Below are 20753 nucleotides of genomic sequence, written 5' to 3' on the forward strand. Positions count from 1 at the left end.
TTTTACCATTCATGTATACATTTATTAAGCCAAATGAGTCTGATCACGTCATGGTATGTTACTATAGCACATGAGATCCCTTCTCTTCAACTTTGCTAACAATGGTTATTTTAATTACTTTTTTGTTTTTTTCCTTTTGAGCTTAAACAAATTAACTCTTTCAACATTTCCCCACGAAAGGCTCTTTTGTGGTCCTGTCCTTTCCTTTCCTTTCTCCTTTCCTTTCCTCTTTCCTTTCCTTTCCTTTCCTTATTTTCTTACAGTACAAAACAAATGCTTCACAGACATGTAAACATAACCATCATGGAAATTAAACTGCACCTAAAGTTAACTTTATTGTGTTATGGACGTTTTGTTAGATTTATATCCTGTTAGATGTATTTCGGCTCAGTGACTCCTTCAATGGAAGTTATTAACGGCACCTGCACTGCAGTAGTGCCTGGAGGCCCTGGCGAGGGTTAAGGGCCTTCTGTGCATGGTGCTGTACAAATACTTCAGTGTAACTAACACTGAGGTCCCTGGTAAGAATGGCATTCACTGATCTGATTCACTATAACCCTCTTTGCTTCCCTCTGGTCAGTGGTGACCCTCACAGATTATACGAGCTGAAGGGAAACTCTAGGAGTTGGCATTCAACTAGTACTGAAGAGAAGAGAAATGTTACTAGGGGTCAATCCTGATGTCTGCAGCCCTGTGAGTAAAGCTTCTCACACTCATGGGAATGCTCATACAATTAAGAAACTCCTGTGGGAAAAGTCTGCTGGCTTCAGTCCTTGGATGACTGAACTCCAAGAAAGCACGTGAAAAAAGCAAACTGGTTCCTTTTCTCTAGTAATTCTCAGTATAATTCTAAGAGAAAAAGGGACAGGGTCAGTTGCTTGGTTTCAGCATTTCGAATGTCTTGAGTTCTGATCCCCAAATTAAAGAAGTCTCTGCTTTGCCTTGGGTTACTGTAATCAGGCCTAGAAAAGTCTGTTGGACGCTCTTAGTCATCAGGAGGCAGTGGCTTGCCACTACAGCATGGAGGGCCTTTGTTATATGGTGCGAAGGCTGCATCCTAGGCAGGAATTCTGAAAATTGTGTGCGGTCAACAGCAGAAATTATTTTGAAACCACTTCAGAGCAATTGCAATTTAAATAACGATTTTAACTTGACATTTGAGGTGAAAAAAAAGGATTACAAGAAATAAATAGCAAAGAAACAACGTCCCTGCACAAACATAATATATTCCTGCCTATGAAGCACCCTTTGCAAGTTATGGCCCTTTAGGTTATGTCAGATGTTTAGATGAACCCTTTAGAGATAAAATACAGTACTCTGAAACGAGGTTAGAAAAATTAAAAAAAATGGGAATTGTGTACAATGCTCTCTTCAAAACAAACTTCCCACTGGGGCAGCCTAGGAGTACGAGGCCTCAATAGACATAGAGCCGATCTGAGATGGCTGCCGGCATGTGTGTCATGATCTGCATGCGCAGCCACCAGTAGTAATCCATGGGGTGGTAGCGGGTGTAGGGGGTCGTGGAGGTGAGCGCGTGGGCAACGCTCTCAATGACCGGCGAGGTGTCTGTCGAGCCACTGTTGCAGTATGTCTCCATCTTGCTGACCTGCTCATCGAAGTACTTCCTGCCGTAGTCTTTGCGCACTATCTCAGGGAGCTCGTCCCACATTTTGTCGGCTATGGCTTTGATCCGCTCGGGGCTGTACAGGTTGGTGGCAGCTATGAAGTTGCCAGGCTCCACGATGCTGACCATCACCCCCTGGGGCTGCATTTCGTACCGCAGGCAGTCGGAGAAGGCTTCCACGCCAAACTTGGTGATGCAGTACGGCGAGCGGGCAGGACTGCCCATCCGACCCATCATGCTACTGATGTTCACTACACGACCTAGGCAGAGGCCAGGTAGAGCACAGCTGAGCTGCGATGCACAGAGCAGATACCTGACACAAACCTCCCACCAGATTCCTGAACGTGCATCCACCCCTCCCCGCATATCCCTAAGAGCTGCCTGCCAGACCTGCTGCTGGCTCTATCGGTGCGTTCCCGCCCTATGCACCAGCCTTCAGGCAGGAGAACAAGCCCACTGCAGGGTGCTCCCTGGCTCGTTGTACCCCAGGGCACAGGCAGACAGTGACACACAAAGCGCGGTGCTATGGGGAACACGGAAGAGGCTGGACAGAACCTGCATGGTGGGAAACTGGATTGCTCAGCAGCAATCAGGACTGAGCCCAGACAAGAGGAAGGAGCATCAAAGAAAACCTCTGGCACCAAGACTGAGCTTGTTTATTTGCAAGGCTAAGGCACGATATCCAGGAGCCCAGTGGTAGCTTATAGCATCTGCCTCTCAAAGGTGCATAGCTTGCTCCTGTACCACAAATGGAAAAAGCAGCCTAAGTCCACTGCATCCTTCTCTGTGTGACAGCTGGATTATGGCTTCGGGCACAGAGCTGGGTCTTTCCTCCTCTCTCATTTTGGTAGGGGAGAGCGCTGGTAGGAGACTGGATGCTGCAGTCTAACCAGTCTGCATTTCCTCTCAGTGCTCTATGCGGAGTTACATTAGAAAGAACAACCTCGACCACAGAAGCAGATACCTTCTCATGGTGGAGAAATGCTCCCTGGGCCACATATAGTAAAAAAATATACTTGTTTAGTCAGGTAGTTGGCCCCAGTACAAGAACAATTTTGCATTTTTATGCTGAGGCCTGTGTGAGCTCCAGAGCCATTGTGCCTATGCTGTGGGTCACGTTCTGTCTGTAAAGGTACAAAGGTGGCCAGTGGTGCAGAGAGAAGTGTAGTAGACCTTTTGGTCTCCATGACAGTAAGACACAGGGCAGGGCAAGGGACCTGCTCCACCGAGTGAAAGTCAGGAGGAAATCACTCACCCTTTGACCTCCGGATGAGCGGGAGGAAAGCCTTGGTGGTTCGCACAGTGCCCCACAGATTCACTTCAGCTACCTCCATGTAGGTGTCCATGCTGGTGAACTCTACTTCCCCAAACGTGGAGATCCCAGCGTTGTTAACCAGCCCCCAGAGCCCTACAAGATAAAATCAAACAGAAAGTTTTCCCTCTATGAGACTAATGAGATCAGCTTGCAATAGGCCTGGTTAATAGATAATTGAACCAGAAAGCTCTTCATTAAGACCTGTAATTACGACAACCGGATAGAAGAGAACCTAGAGCAAACCTCAGTCTCCTGAGCAAATATAACCACAATCAAAATCTGTTTGTACTGCCCAACACTGCAGCCACAAAATACTGTGAGTACAGTGAAATTCTGAAACAGCAAACAGAGAATTTCAGCTTGTCTAAGCTGTTCTCCTTGATATTCTCTTTTCAAAATTCTCATTTTTAAAAGCAGCAAAATACACTCTCTAAATGCAAATAATAAGAATAGAAAAGACCTTGTAAGAAACAAAATTCTTTTGGTGTAAAATCTCGTATTACCATAAGATTTCGAATGTCTGCAATACTGGTGAGGGGGATATGGACATGGGTGAGCCTGCCATGGCCTCTCCCTTTTATTCTGCTCTAAGCAAGATATGAACAGAAGCTATTAACTCATTTGCCAATGAAAACAAAGTTTAGAAAGGAATTTGGAATAAAATGAACTTACTTCATATATTTTCAAATTGCACAGGAAACAGACTGAGAAAGGTCTGGGTTGGCATCTCTCTGCTTTTTATAAAATCTTACTGTTAGCTGTTGACTGACTGTGTCTAGATCTATCTTCTCAGAAGCAGCCCAGAGAAAGCAACGTCCTCTTGGCCTATGCTTGAGAATACAGGGCTGGAAAACTTTATAAAGAAGAAATGTACACATTAAAATAAACGTTAAAAAAAAGTAAAAGAAATAGGTTTTTGCAAAATCCAAAATAAAAAAATTACTGGCTGTTCTGTTTGTGAACAACCTTCAGGTGCTGAAGTGGGACGCTCCTTAAGGAGAAAAATGTAGGTCACCAAAGGGTGGAAAGGTTTTAGGAATGCATGAGCAACTCGAATTTTCATAGTACCAGAGCAGATTTTGCTGTCCTCACATCAGAACGAGGCAGACATGCTAAGAAAGGTAGGTACAGCTACCCCTGCAACTATTAAATGTATAATATATGGTAATATTTACCATAGCATTAATAATAGTCAGCTTCATAAGAAATCCTTTTGATAACATCTCCATTTTCTTTGTTTTTTCAAAGTATAGGGGAGACACTTTGGTTGTTAATCCACAACCTTTGGGCACGGGCCAGGTTTTATGACTTAATGGGGGTTGCAATAAACCTCAGTTCACAGGATTAAAGCACTCATCCCAGGGCCTTGAAGCAACGCCCCAATTTCTGCTTATGTCCCTACAGGAGCTAGTGGAGAAAAAAGCCGAGCCCTTTTTTTGTTGTTGTTTGTTTGCAGATGTTGTCTTAAGGTGCAAGTGGGAAGCAGCTTTCTGATATCGCACATTTAAACAGGCCATTTGCTCTGCACTGCTGCTCCTCAGAGCTTTTTGCCCTTCAATGTATTGCTCAGCTTCTGAAGTGTGCCCTGAAAATGCTCTGGGCGCCCAGCTGAGGGAGCTCTTGTCACCTATCTCCGTGTGCCCTTACAGACTGCGGGATGCGCCTACCTTTCTCTGGGTCCTCCAGGCTGCTATTCACGTGCTCCACTGCTCGGTCCACTTCTTTGCTGTCGCAGACATTGAGCTGCACAGTTCTCATTCGGTCACTCTTCATGTCGTCCAGATCCTTGGAGCCACCATCTCCCTTGTCCTAGAGGGGAAGAAAGAGCTGGTTTGAATCTGGCCAAGGAACTCGTGTAGAAGACCAAACATGTATCAACTGCCAAATCAAGCTTTTGCTTGAGTGCACAGGGCAATCGGAATGATCAGGACAGTCCTGCAGTTCCAAAGGGCACAGACAGGGCTGTTCCTGCAGAAGAACACCGTTCCTTGAGCAGCTCCATCTGACCATCGGCCCTGCCATCGAGTCAGCTGCTACAAACTGCTGCAGCAACCAAGAAAGCAGGCGGAGCTGGATCTGCCCAGCAAGATAACTGCTGCCCAGTACAAGCTCTGAGATCAAGCTGTGATCCACTGCCACGGGTGCCATGGTCACTTTTGCCTGTGCACGGGGCACAACAGCGTGGCGGTGGTAACGGTATAAAATAGCTGGTGAGTGGCTGCCCATGTACATTGCATGTGCCTCTCAGTCACATCGCCAGCCCTGGGAGTGACAGCCTTGTAAGAGGGACTGCCTGCCCACTGCTCTCTCCCTTCAGCTGATCCGTGCACACAGCTTCTGCCGCCTGGAAACACACCTGCTGCCTCCGGCCGACTCCTGCAGGGCGCAGTTACCAGGTGGCTGGCCAGCTCGCCTGATAGTAAGCTCCCAGGAGGCTTTTCCAGCATCTTGCTCTCTTCTCCTGCCCTCTCCATGAGCTGTTTCTCACACCTCTTTCCCATCTCCACTTTTTTTCGCAGCTCAGAGCAACAGTTTCCCCCAGTACACACATACCTACTCACAGTCCAGCCCTGTAACTGCAGCTGACCCCTCAGACACCTTTCCCAGGGGCCAGATACTGCTAGCAACAAGGCTGCCGTGCCCAGAGCTACCTGCTGCGGTGGTCCTGCAGCCTAACCTGGCTATGGTGCTAAGAGGACACATACACACAATATTAGTATGAATTTGCAACTATCCCTGAATTGCTTTCAGACTGCCAACTTGCCTCCTCAGAGAGCCCACGTCAGGTAGCCCACTTTAGATACCACACTGTGCCCATACAAGAGTGGCCATACACATTGCTGCATCTCTGGGCCACCTTATCTTCCAAAGCACCTTCTCCTGGATCCTCTTGTTCCTGGGCTTATCTGCTGTGCTCACACACAGGACCCTGAAGCTCACTGACTTGGGTACCTGGTGTCTTCTCTATCTTGTTCTCCACCCTTCCTTATTCCAAAGCAGACCATTAATACTGGTTAGTGCTGGTCCTTAAGAGAAGGCATTTACTGCATTCTCCTCACACGGAAGCATTTCACATACAAAATGGAGCCATTAGAAGTCCCATGCATAGCTTCATGGTGTTTGGTTTTACGGTGAACAAAAAGAGCCTCATGCTAAGTTCATTGCTCACTCAAACCCACTTTGGTGCTGAAGTCAGCATGTATGGCAAAGCACTGGAAAGCACACAAACGGCCCAAAAAGGGGAATAGGGGAAAAAGGGAATAAGTTGCCAAAAGGGAGTCAGCAAATGTAAGCACACAAGTCCCTTGGAATCAGCAGATAGAGCTAAAAGGAGAACAGCAAAGCCAACGTGCTTCCTCCTCCAGTGCCAGGTCTGTGAGGTGCTAAGAAGTCACCTGCCAGAGAAGAAAACTCCGCGAACCACCATGTGGGCGCAAGGTGGAAAAAGCACGTGTCTCAACTTCTCAAAAATTTTGGCAAAAGATGCGCAGCAGTGGACCTGACTCCTAAGTATCCAATTCTCCTTGTACGACCAGGTCTCTGGGCCACAGAAGCGCACCAGCATCAGAGGCCTCATAAGCTTTGCTGGAAATTTCACAGCATCCTCTTCCTCCTCCCTCACAGAGCCGGCTCTGCAAGCCACCATGCCTCCTGCCTCCCCCCACCCACAGCCAGGTGCTTGGAGAGGACTCCCTGGGGCTGGGATCCTGACCCAAGAGATGGTCTCCAGCCATTCACCCAGGCCCCCAGGGTCATCCCCTCGGCTCTTCACAAAGGGCAGAAGGGTGGTGTTTCAGCCAGGTACCCCATGCCTGCACCATATTCTCCTGGCACAGGGCACAGCCCATCCCTCGACCCCTGGGCCCCCACACAGCACTGGAAGGGCCTCCTCATGCGTCCACAGACCCCATGGCAAGAGGACCCAGCCCTCATATATTTAAAAAGCAGACCACTGCCTCATCTTCCTCTTTTCATGGTCACTCTCATGGCCCTCAGCTTGGATCTCTATCACTGTGTCCTTGAAGTGGCACGTCACACACCCTGTGGCTCTCAGCACTCCTTTGGGCCCTCCAGGAGCTTGCCTGCATGCTGGGCTGCTCAGATAACCTCTGCCTTCTCATTCCCCTGCAAGCTCCGAGGGGCCTGAGCACACACAGCAAAGCAAACAGGGATTCCACGACACTCCTGACAGCCGTGACAAACACCACATATGTCCACTGGTAACAGATACTGCTGGAAAAATACCTTCTTCATCTCGTGTCAGCTGGCTCCTCCAGCTATTAACCAAAGAGAAAAATAAGACAGCTGCAGTGTGATTGTTCATCGGATCCAGTCTACTACTGTTTTCTGGCAATGAAGCATCAACACTCACTGATACATTTGTTGGTGAAAATGTTAGAACAAACAGTGTGAAATAGCACTTAGCACAGACGCATCCTTGGGGTCCCCTTAGTCATGACTCCAAACACCTCCCAGGTCTCCTTCAGCAAAAACCAGCCAGGTGCTCAGGATCTGGCCACTCTAGGAAACCCTTCCTAATGAAGGGACAGCACTGCACACATTTTTTATCTGCAAGGAGAGTGCACTCCCTGGGGACACAATGTTGGAGTATGTTTCTGATGTGCAGCTGCACTCTGAAAAGCAATCACATGAAAATAATACTCAAGTTTCATACTCATTTCCTCTCAGTGAGGGCTAGGTCAAACATATCCAGTTTACAAGCAAAATGTGATGCTTCTTATTTCCACCTCTAGCTCCATCTAGAACCTAAAAACAGACTGAATATTTTCTGTCCCTAAAATCAGTACCAACAATAACACTGACCAGAATTCTCTTTGTTTTTTTTCCGATGAGACCTATGGCTTAAAGACAAGTCAGCTCAGTCTCTTGGAGTTTAGTTCTACAGGGCTAAGAACTTTTTTTTTTTTTTTCCATAAAGTATGTGACCTGAAGACACAGAGTAGGCCAACCAGTTGACTAGGGAGCTTTGGCATTTTTATAGTGTTTTTCTGATGACAGTTGCTGTCACCAGTCTTGCCATGGTCACACAAATTTTGGAACATGGAACATGAATCCAGCTAAAAAAACACAACATTTAATTATACAGTGATAAAGCAAAGATTTTTGGTTATTCTTGGAGAGGAAATAAACGTTGATCAAAGCTAAAAGGAATTCTGTCACATACTTCATTTCAGTTTATGCTGAAATTGTCAGAGGCCATGATTTTCCACTAACAAGCTTGCAGTAGCATGTGTATTGAAGACACCAAAATGGAAGGGAGGTTTCAGCAATAGTTAAACGCATGCTCACTGAAAATCAGGTCTTTCTGGCAGCTCAGACTGAGGAAGTGAAATACAGAAGTAACCCTGTAGCTCTGAAATTTTGGACTACTGTCAACATACAGGCAGGCAGTTATTCTGAGCAGTGGTCTTTAAGTCTCAATGTTATCATCTCTTCTAATGTTGACTTTTAGTTACAAAAGCAGAGGAAAAATATCTGCCAAAAAAACCAGCCTTCTACGCTCCCTCTTCTCAATACCTTTGGAAAAGCAGTAGTTTATAGAAAGTATCTTGTTCTGCTGTGAAGCCTGTAGAGGGAGCCCAGGTTAAAAAAATATAGCCTTGGCCCAAGGCTGAGACACCACAAGGGGAGGGAGCTATCTGAACACAAGTTTCTCATTTGAAAAAAATGTGGCAGAAAGAAACAAATAATTTAAGCAAAACTTTGTAATAATGGAAATACTAACATCAGAAAGAGTATTGGTAACACTTAAAAAAAAAAAACAATCACTTGACAAAGTCTCTTTAAATAATATAACTATTCAGGACACATTTGTAGTGATAAGCAAGCTAAAAGATTTGGATCAAAGTAACTGACCCACCCCAGGATATCCTGAGGAGTAGGTTTGCTTCCGTCGGGAAATGGCAATGCTGCAGAAAACGTGCCAGTGTTTCATAAGGAAAGGCTAAAGCTCTCTGTTATTCACCATGATGAGGCATCTCTGACTGCTCTTAAAAAGTATATCAACAACTGCACCACTAAGCTATTTGTGGCCTGAATCTGCTCTCAGTTGCACTAGTGGGACTTTATCACCTTCACACTGAGTTCAGTGTGCACCCTCAATGCACACTACAGCATGGCTGTATTCACACATATAGAAAGCAATGCTTATACGACATGCTATAGTATCACTGGTGGCTTGCTGGATGTCATAATTAATCAAAATAAACTCTGAATAATTATGTATTGCCTATAAACTCAGATGTGGGGTTCTAGTCGATTGGATTTGGAACAGACCAGAGTGTTGTAACAAATAACCTTTGCAAGCACTGCAGTCCTGGTTATGGTCTAGACCAGATAATACTCTATGAAATTCAAGCACCTGTGCCTTTCCCTTTGGGCTGCCAACAACCCTCCCTCTCCTTGGCAAGATGTTCTGCAGAGTGGAGATGAAAGACTGGATTTGTGTGTCTGTTCATGTGCCACAGATGAAGAACAAAGTTTTTGGGTTTCCTACCTTTTGCAGGCAGCCAGCGTAAACAATGAAGCCTTTGGCATGCAGGTGCTTGGCCAAGGCAAATCCGAACCCTGAGTCACAACCTGTTATAAGCACAGCTCTACTGCCGATCTGCAAAACAAAACAAAACAATGCGCTGGAATTGAGCACTCAAGATTGGTGACTTGCACTACACAGAACAAAACCATGTCCTTGGCCAGGAGCAGTCTGTTCCAGGGACATTTTCTATGCTCATTGCCAGCTACTGCCACCCAGAGCCTCCTGAAGACAAGAAACAGGTTCTAGCACCTCTGGCAAACAACTTTCAAGGCAAAGAGACCAAACTATCACTCTCTGGCAGTTCACATCCATCGTGAAATCTGAAAATATACCAGACAGTTCCCAAGAAATAATTTTTCTTCAACAGCAACTGCTCCTACTGTTCTGTGCCTTGCAGCCTGTAAGGTGTGGGGAAGATAGGTCGACTGAAAAAAGGCGGTATGTTAACCTTACTGACTGCTCATTTATCTTTCTCCTTCTAGTATATAAACCCTCTAGTGCTGCATTTTAAAAGCTAAGCAGAATCAAGGGGATTGCATGCTTGAAATTAAGACCAGTTGGTGATTAGTCTTTTTTTTTGTCTTCTGATTTTTCTAACATAATTTAAATAGAAGTACACCTCTTTCCTTCTCCAAACCCCTTGCCGTAGCCCAAAGAGAGGCCGCAGTTAAGCGGCATGTTGAGAACTGCACAGTGCATCAAACATCCTAGCAGCAACAGGTGTGCATGCAACAAGGTGCTGCTGTGGGTGGGATGAGGTAATAACTGTTTGCAATTCATTCCAACTCATCTCTGTTAAAACTAGAAATGGGGCCTTCCACAGGATACACAGGGACTGATCAGTCCCGCCTGGCAATGATGCGAGGGGTGCACCTGAATTCCTTTCAGACTCTGTCCCAGGCTTATGGAGCAAGATGTGCATGCTCTAGCCCTGCTACAGTGCTGAGTTCTGTGCCATACGACAGACAACAGGGCAAAACACCCCCTTTCCTTTTGATGGGCACTGTTTCTGGCAAGCTACTGCCTTCAAGGAAAAGGCTAATAAAGAAGGGGATCCCTCCCCAGAATAAGATGTGAGGGCACACCAATTTATTTACATGACTTTGTCCAACCATACTCTGGAAAGAGAGCTTTATTAAGAACCTGTCATACAAATACCCTCCACTCTAAGGTGGAAGATTTCATCTGCTGAGTGAGTTCCAAAAATAGAAAAAAAAACACTGGTGTGATTGTTTATTTCCATCCTTAGTAGCATGTACCGTGTTGCGTCAATGGAAGCTCTGTGCTAGGAAAGAATGCGGAGTATGTTTAAGAGGTCCAGCTCGGAGTCTTTCGGGCGAATAGGAAAGAAGAATTTGGTCACCAGGCTTCGGGGAGTTTAAAGCTCCAGATCAGTAGAACCGGTTCCCAATCTGGAAACCACAATCACACTCACCTGATCAACCTCACTTGCATAAGAGCGGCTACCCCACGAGGACAAGAGAGGGAAGCAAAACCTTTTCACAGGCCTGTTGAAAAAAAAAAAAACAGAACAATCAGGCATGGGATATCTTGTCCATACCCTGGTGCCGCAGCATTACACACGAAAAATAAAGTGGCGCTACCTTTGTACATGGTGCAGACTGTCACTTGAGAAGACAGAATCTGGACACTTCTTCCTCTGCAATGTCTATGCTTTAGATACTCTTAGACAGATCTTATATCTCCTCTTTGCTACTGCTTAAACTAAGAGATACTAGGTCTCTGAGCAGTATCTGCCATGCAGATCTGAAGCTCCTCTGCACAGCATGTCTGACTGAAGTAAATAAAGCGTGTTCACAAATACAGACCAGAGCAAAGCAACAATGGCCTCCAGGTGAGTGAGTATCTGTTTATAAAAGCCATGTGACCAGTAGCATCACATTGTCTTAGGTCTTACTGTCATTCATCAAAACCAGGCCTAGACAACACATCAGACTGACCCTGTCCTCCGTCCTTGCCAGCCACCTCTCTGGACCATATCAGCTTTTTCATATTTTGATTTGGGCCCTGACATTGCCCCCTGCCTTCTGGCTTTCCCCTAGACGTGCTGTATTTCAGCTGCTCTCTGGTTCCTCTAACATCTATCCTTCAGTAGAGCTTATCTTCCAGGCTGCTCTTCTAAGTGAATTTGCTTAATCACCCACAGTTATCTCCTGCTCAGACATCACAGGCACTCCTAGGGTGACCTGTGCAACACTGAACAGCAAACTGCAGACACTCTGGCCTCTGAGCTGCATTTTCTGCTAGCAGGGCTAAAGACAGGGTCTAACAGCGCAACAGCTTTGAAGCAGATGAGAAGGGAGCTGACCTACTTACAGGTAATGGCGTCCACTCACCTTCCTGCAACAGTTTGGCTCTTTTCCTAACCTTCACTGTCACAAGCTCAACCAACTCTTGAAACAGCAATGGCCAATTTAATTGCTGCAAAGGTCAGACCCCAGACCCAAACTGTCTGTTAACATTACTGACCGGAATCCTGGCTTGGAACTTTTGTCTCAATGCTAAGCTTCTCTGTGTTTTTCAAAGTGCCCAGAAATGTTCATAATGTTTCTTTTAGTTGCATGAAGTTAATTTTTATTTTTCAATGTCACATCTGGTCCTGTTATTTCACTGCAGCACAGCGAACAATTGATTTGCTGCACTCTATTCACAGTAACCTGTGGTGAATAACTGCTTCGTGTTCCTTCTACCTTGACTTGAAGGCAAGGGCATTAAAATAGATGCCAGCTGCTGATCAGCAGGAATGTCATCAGAGGAAACAGCTAAGAAGCATAGATGATGCTAGCCCTCAAGTACACTAATGTACCATGAGCCATTTTTGTCATTCTGCATGACTGAATTCTAGAGACCACAACTGAGGCTTTTAAAATGCACAGATGGTCCACAAATTAAATCTGTCCTTGTAACCACACATTTGCTTTTGTTCAGTTACACTAATAAAAGCAGTTCTCAGCTTGAAGAGTCAAGTACACAAACGTTACCTCAGTGCATTAAGATACTGGTATCATGGTTAACACTGTCTTTCAGACAAACAGTTGCATTTCCATTTCAGATTTAGCAGTATATGGGTACTTCAAAAAACACAAAACTTTGTACCAAGCCCTGAGTAGAAGAAGTACAAAGTGGAAAAAAAAAAGTCTTTTCTGAACTTAATAACACGTTAATTTGAAAATTTAAGGCCACAGCAGATAGATTCCTGCTGGTGCAGCTTGAGCCTGTTGTGGAGTAGATAGCAGATAAAAGGGTCAACCTGTTTGCATAGGAAATCTCTGATTGCTTTGCTATCTTTGCTCTTTATGGCTCTGTCACAGGAGCCATCCGTGGCAGTGATGGTGTCACACACCACTATCAATAGCAGTGGAACAACAACGGAAGTGGCAATTCTTGCTTAGTCCATTAAACTGCTTGTTTACAATTAGCAATACACACACCATTGTTTGGGAACCTTGCTTTAAAGCAAACCCAGTGAAAGTAATCCATTTGCTCTGAATTTGTACAAGTACGGTTCCCATTATACACAAAATATATATATATATACATATTTTTTCAGAGCTAGGAGTTAGAATTAAACAGGCAATTTTCTGCCTATTCATGTTCAGAAGAAAGAGAAAAAAAAAAACCACCAACGAACAGTTTCATTACTCAACCCAAGTTCCTTTCCATGTCTTCTTCACCATGTTACTTACCTGAAACCATTCCCTGGGTCCTTGAAATTCAGTTTTTTTACAGAGATGTTCAGGAGAGGCCGGGACAGCTTGGTAGCCAACATGCTTCCAGTTAACACACTCTACCAACAAGACTGTTCTCCCTTAGATCTGCAAGACAAGATAGCACCTCAGCTTTAGTTGCTCAATTATTTTGTAAGTCATGCTGACTCCAAGTCTTTCAAAGAGAAAATCAAGTCCAAAGAACTCCTCTTTCCCCCTTGCAGTCCCTCACACCGAGATAAATGGCTCAACCTTCAGCCACCTCGAGCTGCCTTTAAATAAGGAAAAAGATTACACGTAAACTAACAAGCAGGAAGTCATTTCAAGAAAACATCCATTTCTCGTTGTTTAATGCATCCTAAACTATATTATCAGAAACAGCTAAAAAATGAGTTATTTACTCATGCAATATATTATTTCGAGTGAGAAATATAAGATAATTTTCAACTAAAACAGACGTTCGCGCCATGGCTGACATTATGTTACGTGTTCCCAAAGCAATCCCTGGGCTTTATGGCTCGTACAGCCACGTGCTTAAAAATAATTTTCTTTGTAATGAATTAGCTGCTGATACTGGACGATGCACACGGAATGCGTAAAAGTTACTAGGGGAAGAAAATGGCTCAAGAGTAAGAGTGAAGCAGGGAAAGTCGATTTCAATCGTATCCCCTTTGCATACACCGGATCCAGCGCACACTACGCAAACACACACACACACACACAAAAACATCTCCCCAGCCTAAAGCACAGCCTCCTCCATTACAGCTGAAAAACGCTGCCTAGTTTTGGGATCTTATTTATGTCTCTGCTGAATTCTGTGCTGCTGCCGTAGCTTCGGGGCCTGCAGAGAAACAGGCCTACACGGGGGAAAAAAAAAAAAAGTCAAATTCCCCCCAAAAAGAGCTGTTGTTGGACAGCAGGCTAGGAAAAGAAAGGTCTAGAAAACTCGATGAAGGCAGATTTGCGGCGCTGCGCTGCGAGGTGCCGGGGGTCCGGCTGGGCCCGACCCCCGCTGCTGCCCGCCCCGGAGCTCGGCCAGCCGCGGAGGGGGCCCTGGGGGTCTGTGCACCCCCAGGCAGCCCTTGGCAGGCTGCAGGTGGAGGCGGCGGGGGGGCGAGGGAAGATGTCGGCCGCCGGGGATGTCGGCAGGGAGGGGTCCCGGGGAGCCGCGCCGCGCCTTACCTGGAGCCGGCGGGGGGCTGCGGGGCGCTGCCGCCGTTTGAATGAGGCTGTGCCGGTGCCCCGGGGGCGGGCCGGGGGAAGGGCCGGGCCGGGCGGCGGCGATAGGCTGCGGCCGCCACGGGCTGCGGCCATGCGGGGCACCGCCGGGCTGCTGGCGCTGGGCGCTGCCGCCGGGCTGCTGGCGGGCGGCGGCGGGCGGTGGCTGGGCCGCCTCCTCCGCCTCCTCCTCCTGCCGCCGCTCCGGGCGGTGCGGGCTCGCCGCGCCCTGCCCGTGAGTATGGGGAGGGCGGCTGTCACCCAGCGGGGTCGGCGCTGCGCCCTCGCCTCACGGGGAGCCCGGTGTGGGGAGCCCTGCCCGGCTCTGTAGGGGGGTCCTCAGGGGGAGAGGATGGAGAGAGGGGGGCCTGGGACGGACGGAGAGGGGCCTCGGATGGAGGCAGAGGCGGCCCCCGCGGCACAAAATGGCGGCGCGCCTGCGGGGCCGCCACGGGTACAGTTGGAGCAGCGCCGCACCACAGCGCCGTGCCGGGGGCGATGCCGAAGGCCCTCCCGGGGCCTGAGGGGCTGCTGGGCGGGTAAAGGTCTAGCGCCGTGAGGGGAGAGAGGGAAAATGAGGTCGGTGAGGGGTGAAATCGCCAGGTTTGGAATGGCGCCTGGAGGTCTGTCAGCTTCTTGCGGGGATTTGACAGGGGCAGCGTTGTCGGTGTTGCTGCAGTGCTGACCTCTGTGCTACTGTAAAACACAGTTTCACGCCACAACGTTCATAAAGCAGCGAATGCATGGATTTTGGTCCAGCGTTCTAAATTTGGAAGTGAGTGTAAAGGAGAGAAAAAAGCCCCGTGAATAGAACAATTGCATAATCCATTTCCTTTTATACATTACAAAAATAAATAAAAAATGTCTGGGGTGCTTTCGCTGGTTTGGAGTGAACTTGGCTCTTGCTTATGCCCCAAATAGCTTCTGCAGGCACCAGAGAGGATCTGCAAGTGGACGTGTGTTGTTCTAGGAGTTCCAGCTCAGTCCTGCCTGCCCTGAAGTGGGCAGAAAACACTTCTGACCTGTTTGCAGCCTCCTGCTCCGCTGCTCTTCTGTGCTCTGCTCCTCTGACTCCTCCATCCTATCTGCATTTGTGTCATGGGAAACAAAGGGAGAGGGGAATATCTGCGTGAGGGTAGCATTATGGCCCTCTCCAGAGATTCAAGGAGCAGTTACGTGTCTCCTTGTCGTGAAGATGATGGATGGTACACTAGTTGGCCGCTGGCCTTTGCCTTGGAAGGCCTTTCAGCTATGACAGCTTGTGCCGAACTTCTTGCACTTAAAATTTCCTGTACAACTTCTCCCTCTGAAATTTCATTGTGCTGGAACAGAGGTGGTGGTGTGCTTGTGCACTGTAACCAGGCAATACATGCTGTCCAGAATTGCAGGAAATCAATAATACAGAGGTTCCTGTAGCAAGTGAATCTTGTGTCTGGGGGATGCTCTGCAGCCAAGGATTTTTGTACGTTGGGAAAATACCTTCTTTCAGTTTGAGTGTTTTCAGTTTGTTTTCCTCAAATTGAAAGCTTCAGATTCCCAACTCTGGAAATAAGGAACAAGCCAAGTTTACTATGTAACTGTTTGTTCGTATCTTCAAATTAACCTACCTGATCAAAAAAAAAAAAAAAAAAAAAAAGTTACGGGAGGTCATCAAAGGGAACAGGATTCAGAAAATAATGTGGCACAGAGTGGAAAAGGATCAAGTCTGGGCAAGCGTGGTGGGTTCCCAAATCCTCAGGAAGACTGAGGCTGACAAACTAGCTTTGCTTTCCTTAGCCCCTATTGCCATAAGTGTGTGTAATTTGGATAGGTCATCTGCTTGAGTAAAATAGGTTCTAGCGATTAAGAAAGCAAATGTACACCCAGTAGGAAAAGCTGGTGGAGTGTATGTGTCTGAGCTGGCTGCAGGCTGAAACCAGTCTGCCTCACTGGAGCTATTTGAACTGTGAGAAACGTGTTTTACTGGTAAAGCGCCACAGATCACGGGCAATGATACAGACATTACCCTAACCATTACCCTAATGTTACCCTAACAAGGTGCCACAGCAGCACCTCCAACACAAGGTTTTATTCCACACTCTTAGCTGGTCTCCTGTGCCCTAACAACATTGTACAGTTTTCTTTGTAGTGTTCCCTGAGACCACTGTAGGACTTGGTGAGTGAGGCACCTGAAATTCCTTAAAACATTGATTAACATCACTGTGATGCTAGCTGTGAGAGGTGGGAGCCAGTCCTCTGCCTGCACGATAGTCACCTTTTTCTGTGTCACCATGGTGTCAAGCTGTAAGCTGCAGATTGACCCTTATCAAACTCCAGGAGCGAGGCCTATTAGGCCTTATCTCAGGCACTTTCGAAGGGTGAGGATGGTCAGGCTTTTCCGTGTTCAGAGGGTTTTTTTTGTGATAGGATCTCTTTGGGTGCGTACCTTGGCTTCACGCCCTGTTCTCGTCTCTGGAAGGTCTCTGTCCACCAGGCACGTCACAAAGATGGGGGCAGCTGCAGGTAGATCTGTTAGATCCCTTGGGTTTTCTGTGCATGCTTGTTAGTGCTGCTGGGACCTCGGTCTGTCATGTACCATGTTATTGTAGTCACATGTTTTATTACCAGCAATTAGAATAATAACAAGTAATCACTAGAACTTTCAATACTGTAAGTTGTTGCTCACTTTTCTTCTCCTTATAGGCAGCTGAGGAGATGTTTTTTTTCCATGTCCTCATTTTTGTATACATTTTGGTATTTGGTTTGTTGTGTTTGTTGTTGTTGTTGTTTTTTATACCAGAGAAAACAAACCAACTGCTGAGAGCTAAAATTAGATGCAGACACAACCACAACCCAGCCATTTGTAGATAGGTCTTCCTTTATTACCTGCACGTGAGTGAGCTCTGTCCCGCTCAGACCTGCTGCTGAGAGCTCACTACAGCTGAGGGTTGTGCATCTTATCCATTTGCCTGTTCTGGCCTTTGGAAATGATCACATCTCTTTATCTCCTGCTCAGTTCCTCTGCTTTCTGGAAGTCCCTCTCCTTCAAGATTCAGAGGCAAAGGGTGTAGGGAGGTAAGGCGGAGGAAAAAGTCCGATCTTTTCTTCTCTAAGTGCCAGGTTGCTGAATTAATGTGGGAAGTGACCTTGGCAGATTTGTGATCTGGTTTGTTATTGATCCCCATGTATCTTGGAGCTGTGTCACTGTAAATTAAATGAAGGTTGACCACTATAGTTAATTCTCACTTATCTTTTGTCCTTTAGCTGTAGCTACCTTTAGAGCTTCAGTAGAACTAGCCTGTATGTGGGTGCTGTTGGCATGAATATAGGAATCGGTATTTGTGTGACATGCTGTGGGTGTTCATATGATAAATGAGGGAGAGACTTTTGATCTGTTCATTTCAACTTCACATTATGAGCCTCCTTTGAAACAATAACTTCAGTGTGAGATATTGGACAGGACAGGGTGTAGCTCATTTGCCTATTGCTGTCTGCCTGCTTGGGCTCATTTTGAGTATGTGCAGTAACTGATCGCTATCGCCCTGCAATTATTCCTTATTGCCGTTTCACTACCAGACGTCAGCAGAATGAGAGATCAGAGCATTGGTAATTACCCCGTTTCTGTCTGAAACAGGGGCTGGGCAAGAAGGTACAGTTCGTACATGAGTAGTGTAAGATACAAACGTTCATGTTCTAGATGTTGTTAATACAGTAATGGAGAATATTAGCTGCAGATATCGCCATAGAGATGGAAGTGACCTCACTTCCTTATTGCATTCTCTAGATATTTACTGCTGTATCACGTTACTGCCTTACAGATAGGGTTTCAGTTTGGAGCAGTCTGAAACACTGCAGCTGTGTGGCTGCAAGTTGGGCTAAATGTCACGAGGTCCTTGCTTCACAGCTGTGGTAAGGAAAGGGGGAGAACGATGGCTTTCAAGCAAAGAAAGAGGGTAAATGTGCAATTTTTTGGTACAGAATCCTATTCAGGATTTTGGATTCTGTTTTCAGAACTATCACAGGCCTGTTGTGTCAAAGCGGATGTAGTATCAGATCTTCTCTTTCAATTCATCTGTCAGTCAAAAGAAAACGTAGGAAGGAAAGGAAAGAACTGTAGGATTTGATAAACGGTTCCTGTTAAGAGTGCAGTATTTCAGAAGGAAACATGGCTGCACGTTAAAGCGTGGCATGGAAAGTGATGCACTGAGCAGGTAGGGTACAGGCAACAGTCACTGCAGCTAAAAGAGCTGCTCTGCACTTCAAGCAGGTGACATGCTGTCATGGTGATGTTTTCTGTGCTGCTCTTTCCTATATGCCTATGAGCTGATAGGCGTATTTTTAAATGTTTCTGTATTGTTTTGGCCACTAACACTTGAAAGAATGAGCTGCTGTTTTAGGTGGGGTGTCAAGGCAACACACGTAGTTACAGACTGGCAGTTGAATACATTTAGGATTTCATGGTTGGGAGCTGGTTACATTTCTACACAGTTATCTTCTCTAAGCTGGTTCACCCAGCCAAAACTTCACTGAAATTGTTGAGTTTAGATTGCCATAAAACAGGTCTGTGGCCATTGTGACTTGTATCTGTGTTCGCCACCGCGCACGGGGAAAGGGAGCTGAGCTACACAGAACTATGACCTGGCTTTGGTTTAGGATATTGCTGCATGCAGAGTGATGCTTGGCCAAAATTATGCATCAGGTCTGAGCTCTTTCTGGACTGGAGGGAGATTATCCCAGCTCTTCTGGATGCATTCTGAGGTGTTTTATAGGGGGTGCCTTTTACAAGGGATTTTTACTGCTAACTTGGATCGAACAGCCATTGCTCAGATAGGTAAAGTCAGGTGAGCTCAGTCCCACACAGGGCCCAGATAGCAGCCACATCACCTCCCAGTTGCTGATAGTTCCTTCTAAACACAGGCTGGCCCTGGCTGCAGGGCTATGAGCTGCTCCTTTGTGGTGTAGCTCAGTGCTGCTGGTACCTACACCACTGCATTTTCTGACAGTGTCATGTTATTGTCTTTCTTCATACAGGTTGAAGGGAAGGCGGTGCTCATAACAGGCTGTGACAAAGGTTTTGGACATGCCTTGGCTAAACAGCTCCATGCAAAGGGATTTACTGTTTTCGCTGGATGTTTGCTAGCGGTGAGTAGTAACATTAATCAAAATTCTTCTGTGACGGGAGAAAAATGCTTCTCAAGTAACAGCCTCTTCATCTGTGGCTTCCATTCGCCCTAGTCCAAGACCTGTGGGAGGTACAGTGGGCAAGGATCTTTATATCTCTTTGCTTCATTGGCGTGCTACATCTTGTCATTCCTGTAATTCTGAGCTCTTCAGGGCAGAGACTGTCAGCTGCATGTCTGTACAGTAGCTTGCACAGTAGGGTGCAAGGTTCCAGTTCACTTCTGGAAGCCTCTCAGCAATATGCAACACACGCGATAAATCTGATGGTCCAAGAGTGCTATGGCACCATGGCTTCTTGTCTTTCCATGTGCCTCCATTGCTGTCACTTTCCTTTGGGGACGCTCCCCTCAAACTCATCTCCAAGCCACCTCTCCTGCCTTGCTGCTCTTCAGCAGCAAGAGTGTTTTCTTTCCAGTATTGCCAATTGCTATCTTTCTTAATGGATACTTTACATCCTTATTGCAGCGTCTCATTTCTCAGATATTTTTTCTTCTCCTTCAGTGCAAGTGCTACTTTTGCTGTTTTGCAGGGATTGAGCACCCAATTTGATAAATGTTCTTTAAAAAGTGCTCTTAAGCTTGTGTGTTGATACGATAATTCTATCGCAACTCTGGGCTATCAGTTGTCTGCTCATGGAGATAAATGCTGTTTTCTACTCTGACTTTCCTGCTTCTAAAGCACCTAACACATCAGCACAAACACAGAAGACCTGGGAAGGAAAAGTGATTTAGTTTCCTTTCCTTTTACCTTGGCTTAAGGAAATAGTTAAGTTTAAGTATTGGCAATGTAATAATCATGGCTTTTAGTGCTAACAAATGGCATGAAATGAGTGTATCTTGTATCTTTTTGCTTTACTTTGTATTACTTTTCAATGGAATAGAAGTTATTTGAAGATGGCTGTTCTAGCTCAGGTGCTCAGAGTGATGACCAGAGATGCTTGAAAATTGTGGAGGGTGAGAATAACAAAAAAGAAGGTGGTCCTCCTTGCCGGTGTGATCTCAGCGGAGGTTACGTTCTTCCCCCACACCAGCAGGGAAAGTTATTATCAGCTGACATATTGTGTAACTTGAGAGCAAGCAAGTCCTGTTGGAAAGTTGCCATTGTTTGGAAATTTCCATACGGAGGCTCTGTAAATCCTTCAGTAATCACGTC

The 20753-nt window shown here is 46.3% G+C and overlaps 2 protein-coding genes across 6 annotated transcripts in view; one reads left to right on the forward strand and one right to left on the reverse strand.

Moving 5' to 3' along the window:
* Positions 1-14559, reverse strand: BDH1 (3-hydroxybutyrate dehydrogenase 1). Its single transcript, XM_048076719.2, has 7 exons — positions 14406-14559; positions 13203-13331; positions 10931-11003; positions 9457-9567; positions 4607-4748; positions 2880-3032; positions 1-1884 (listed from the first exon to the last, which is right to left on the reverse strand). Exons 2-7 carry the CDS (start codon positions 13283-13285, stop codon positions 1415-1417), a joined length of 1032 nt encoding a protein of 343 aa, XP_047932676.1. The 5' UTR covers positions 13286-13331; positions 14406-14559; the 3' UTR covers positions 1-1414.
* LOC106039210 (D-beta-hydroxybutyrate dehydrogenase, mitochondrial-like) overlaps positions 13859-20753 on the forward strand; it is a 22064-nt gene continuing 15169 nt past the window's right edge. For 2 of the 5 annotated variants that reach the window (XM_067002043.1, XM_067002041.1), the window contains exons 1-2: positions 13859-14319; positions 19452-19562. In XM_067002043.1, coding sequence (XP_066858144.1) covers positions 14173-14319; positions 19452-19562 — 258 coding nt within the window. In that variant the 5' untranslated portion in view covers positions 13859-14172. Of the gene's footprint in view, positions 14320-14535; positions 14677-14729; positions 15217-17550; positions 18330-19451; positions 19563-20753 lie in introns of those variants that run through there. The other 3 variants (XM_067002042.1, XM_067002044.1, XM_067002045.1) reach the window with 3 other exon arrangements.

This window comes from Anser cygnoides, chromosome 9 (genome assembly GCF_040182565.1).
Source record: "Anser cygnoides isolate HZ-2024a breed goose chromosome 9, Taihu_goose_T2T_genome, whole genome shotgun sequence".
Lineage (NCBI taxonomy): Eukaryota > Metazoa > Chordata > Aves > Anseriformes > Anatidae > Anser > Anser cygnoides.